The sequence below is a fragment of the Penaeus chinensis genome, chromosome 1 (genome assembly GCF_019202785.1).
Source record: "Penaeus chinensis breed Huanghai No. 1 chromosome 1, ASM1920278v2, whole genome shotgun sequence".
In the NCBI taxonomy this organism is placed as follows: Eukaryota; Metazoa; Arthropoda; class Malacostraca; order Decapoda; family Penaeidae; genus Penaeus; species Penaeus chinensis.
The window spans coordinates 23901159-23906158 of record NC_061819.1 but is presented as its reverse complement, the minus strand read 5'-3'; the positions used below and the strand labels follow the sequence as shown (position 1 = coordinate 23906158).

Here is a 5000-nt window from a genome sequence, read left to right as displayed (position 1 = left end):
ACTGATGATGGTAATGACGATAGTAATAATGATGATAATGAAAATTATAATATTAGTAATAATGATAATAGTAATAGTGATAATAATAATAGCAACAACAACAACTATAATAATAAGGGTTATTATTATCATTAGATACTACTACTACTACTAATTATAATAATAATGATACTTGTAATAATAGTAGCAGTAGTAATAATAATAATAATATAATAAAGAAAATAACAACACCAGTAATAACAAAAGTAAAACATATAACACCAACACTGATAATGATAACAACCAAAACGATAACGACAACGATAATCACCGAGGTCAATATCAGTATTCTTTTTCATACCATACAGCTATAGAATCTACACTTATCAGCCGTACGGTATAGCTGAAGGAGAGCTGTTACACCTAGCGACCTGGGCACCTGGGCACGGCATCCACGTCAAAGGCGGGCTGGAGCTCTTCCCGGAAAAGTTTGAAAAGTGAGAATTTGGTTATATCATTGTTATAGGATTCCCCTGTTATGTGGTGGTTATGCGAATTAGAGTGTGAGTGTTTCGTTGTGTGGAGGAAAGTTGGTGATATTTGTTGGTTAGAGTTAGTTTAAATTGTCTGATTTACTGAAGAAAAGTTATATATATATATATATATATATATTGTGGTTGTTTACATATCTACACATTAAACAAATCGAACAAAAAAATATAAAATGAAATATAAAAACATCTAAAGAAATGGAATCTAAACGAATATGTCGAGAAATCTAATAAAACGTCTAACAAAAGCTTCCACGGCGCCGAGGTGGGCGTGACAGCCTTGTCATTCCGCCCGTACTGGATCGAGGAGGAGACGACGGGACAAGACGGAGCCCTTCATAAGACGTACACTGGCTCCGACGGACTCCTTTTGGGAACGATTGCCGAGGGTCTCAATTTTACCTTCACGCCTCTTCCGGTCTCTACTTGGGCAGAAGTAAGTGAAAGAGAAAGGAGAGTTTTTTCTTTTCTATTTTCTGATACTCGGAAATATTTTCTTTGTTCTCTATAAAGCTTATAACGTAGTTGATGGAGGCAGGGATGACTTATTGAAACGTGGCTGGAGGAGACCATAGAGTGACTCTGTGTCTGTCGTTTCAATGCACAAAACTAAATGAAGATGAACTAAAATTTATAATAACTTCATATGTCGTCATACACTCTACACTGAACAACAAGACAGTAAAGTTGATCATAAAGAAGTCGACGATAGCAAAGATAATGATAATGGTTATTATTATAGCCTGGAATATATAACAACAGAAGTACTAACAGTAATAAAACAACTGCAATACTGATAGAAAATCAATTCAATGACACAAATGACATGAAATGATTATCCTAAAATAATACTCATATCCACACTTTCCAGACTCTGTTTACAACTCTGTGATTGTTGACCTTTTTCTTGGGATTCTTAGAATGGAAAGGCAAATGAAAAAAAATACAAAGACTATAAGTCAGGAAAATAATGACTAAGTAGATAATACATAGATAAGAAATTTGTTAACTGGAAAGTAGTATAATCTCATCTTTTAGATCTCTTCGGGAATTACTCAAAACTATCTGGTTGTTGTGAACATGTTACTGTATATCCAATGCATTATAATCAGAATTTAAGTCTGGATAGTAAAATAGACGATAAGGTGAATGGACATGATAAAAGCTCCTTAAATTGATACACTTGTTCAGAATAAAGGAATAAAATTAAAAAAATGCAAAAAGGATTAAGAAACTAAGCAAACAAAATGTAAATTGTGCAGACATGTATATATATGTATAGATAAACACAGATCATCATCAGTAAATAGATACACAAATGACATTACTATACAGGCTACGAAAATGTTCTACAAATGGATTAATACCGAAAGAAACCAACAAATATGAAATTAACCACAACACACTGTGTGTCATATGAAATGCCTCAATAACGGAATCTGAACACGTTGTGAGTTGTGAGCACACTATACATTGTATGAAGTACCTCCGGTTACGCGATATGAACACACTGTCTGTCGCATGATACACCTCGACAACAGAATATGACCCAACTGCACGCTGTATAAAATATCCACAGTAACCCTCCACAAACGTATAGTAAGTCGTATAAACACTGGCCATCTTCAGGTGACGCAGCGGGTCGTCGAGAGGAGATCGCTCATGGCGGTCGTGCACCACGTCCTTCTACCTCAACGCAAAGAACGTTACGACTACACCTACACCTACGAGCAAATCCTGTTCGACTTTTGCATGGCCAGACCCTCGCTCACGCCTCAGTGGCAGAGTCTTTACTACCCGCTGTCTGACGCTGTGTGGGCTTGCATCTTGGCCGCTGTCTTCTTCATGGCCGTGGTCTTGTATATGGTACTGGCCTCATTTCTTTTTGGGCGTTTGAAACATATCAGTTTGGATATACATACCCCTATATATATCTGTCTATCGGTATATATATATATATATATATATATATATATATATATATATAATACACACACACATGTATATATATATATATATATATATATATATATATATGTATATGATATATATATATGTATATGTATATATCAATTTTGTATCTATATTTATATATATTTACACACACACACACACACACACACACACACACACATATATGTATATGTATGTATATACACACACACACACACACATATATATATGTATATATGTAGATATACATACATATACACATATTATATATTTATATGTATGTACACACACACACACACACACACACACACACACACACACACACACACACACACACACACACACACACACACACACACACACACACACACACACATATATATATATATTAGAATACAATATAATACAACATGACACAATATAATATCTCGTTTCCAAACCAAGGTCACCAACGCGACCAGGCAAGAAAGAAGCAAGAAATTTAGTCCATGGAACGTGACCGAACTCACCCTGGCCTCTCTGCTCGGCCAGTCTGTACCTCTCGGCAGGAGCACCAACGCCTTTCGAGTTTCAGTGGCTTGTTGGCTCGTCTTCGCCTTCGTCGTGGGCACCGCCTACCGGGGCAACCTCACCGCCGCCCTCACGCTGCCCAAGTACCCTGACAGACCGGAAACCATTGAGCAACTCGTCAAGGCGGTGGACAGGTCAGAGAGCGTAAAAGGAGTTCTGTGCGTTTACTGTAATGAAATGAAGTAACTATAGTGTGTATATGTATAATTTGTAATGCAGATAACAGTGTATGCTCAAAAAAGAGAGAAAAAAACGTATTAGTCAATTAGTCAATACCACTATATGTATACACGCAAACACAAACACACGCACACACATATACACAAGTACACGTGCGCACACACAGACACACACATACATAAATAAATAAATGTATGTGTGTGTGTGTGTGGGAATACATTTATGTATGTATGTATTTCTATCATTCTCATAGCCACTGACTAGCTCATCCGAACCTACAGCGTGACTATGCCGAGTTACGGAGCCGAATTCCAAGCCTTTTTCCTGAAGTCGAATTCCGACGTGTTCCGCACCCTCGGGGGCCTCATGGAGATCGTGCCCTCGGCCATGGACGGCCTCAACGGCGTCGCCACGAAGAGGTGAGGTACAATGGGCCCTGATATATAGTTTATATATGTTTGATTGGCTAGTGCCCGCTTGGATGAGATACTTTGCGTACATATTCACTCACACACACACACACACACACACACACACACACACACACACACACACACACACACACACACACACACACACACACACACACACAAGCCCTCAACACGCAAAATTATAGGTCTATACATCCCACAGGCAATCCTTCATGGACGGGCGGCGCTATTTGGAGCACATGATCGCGGAGCATTTCACGGACGCGCGCGGGGAGGCCCAGCTGTACGTGGGGCGTCAGAGCGTCCTTCCGGGGCTGGCGGGCTGGCCGATCCCCCACGACGCGCCCTACAAGCCGCAGCTCGACCGCCTCATGATGAGGATTCTGGAGGTCTTGTTCTTGCTAGGCTGTGGCTTCGTTCTTATGTGTATAATCCAGTTCTGGCAGATATTTTTTTTAATGACCGGATGCCCTTCCTGACGCCTCCTTCTCTGTTCACCCGGAATGGGCACTTATAGGAAACACATTAGAGGCCAATATTTATGGAATATCAGTGACACAAAATTAGATTGAAAGGCATATGTATACTGAAACTTAAACATATACACGCATGTACGTGCACGAATGCACAAGGCAGCTAAATTTACACATTCATACAAAAATACACAAGTAGGGATATATGTGAATCTATCAACACATAGGGCATATCCACGAATATACATAACTGTAAATATAGGAACATAAACGTACACACATGCGCACATACACTGTCAGATACACAGATGATCACACAAACATCACAATGATATTACAGCATAAGGCCTTCGTATCTATATACAAACCCAAACAAGATGAAAGATCTATGCAATATCCGTAAGAGAAATAGAGTAAAAAACAACAGTAAAACATCAAATTAAATACTTTACTATAACTACCTTTCCTAAATCCTCTTATTATAAACTGACTTTCCTTAATCCTTTTACTATAAACTAATTTTCCTAAATCTTCTTACTCGAACTACTTTTCCCAAATCTCTCACCATAACTACGTTTCCTAAATTCTCTGAATGTAAATATCCTTCATAAGTCTCTTACTATATACTACCTTTTCTAGACCCTCTCACCATAATCTCCTTTCACAAATCCTCTGGTTATAAATACACTTTCTAAATCCTCTCATTATATCTCCTAAATCCTTTCACCCTAACTACCTCTCGTAAACTCTCTCACAATAACTACCTTTTTCCATGTCTCACTATAAACTACCCTGAATCCTCTCACTAGATCTCCGTTTCTGAAATCCTCACACTCCAGCTACCTTTCCTACACACAGGCTGG

General features: G+C 38.5%; 1 protein-coding gene across 1 annotated transcript in view; it reads left to right on the top strand.

Annotated features, from left to right (window-relative positions):
* LOC125035052 overlaps nt 1-5000 on the top strand; it is a 9237-nt gene that overhangs the window by 3990 nt on the left and 247 nt on the right. The window contains exons 6-12 of the mRNA XM_047627191.1: nt 370-476; nt 780-966; nt 2160-2396; nt 2928-3187; nt 3515-3652; nt 3867-4058; nt 4947-5000. The exon at nt 4947-5000 is cut by the window's right edge and continues 247 nt beyond it. Coding sequence (XP_047483147.1) covers nt 370-476; nt 780-966; nt 2160-2396; nt 2928-3187; nt 3515-3652; nt 3867-4058; nt 4947-5000 — 1175 coding nt within the window. The remainder of the gene's footprint in view (nt 1-369; nt 477-779; nt 967-2159; nt 2397-2927; nt 3188-3514; nt 3653-3866; nt 4059-4946) is intronic.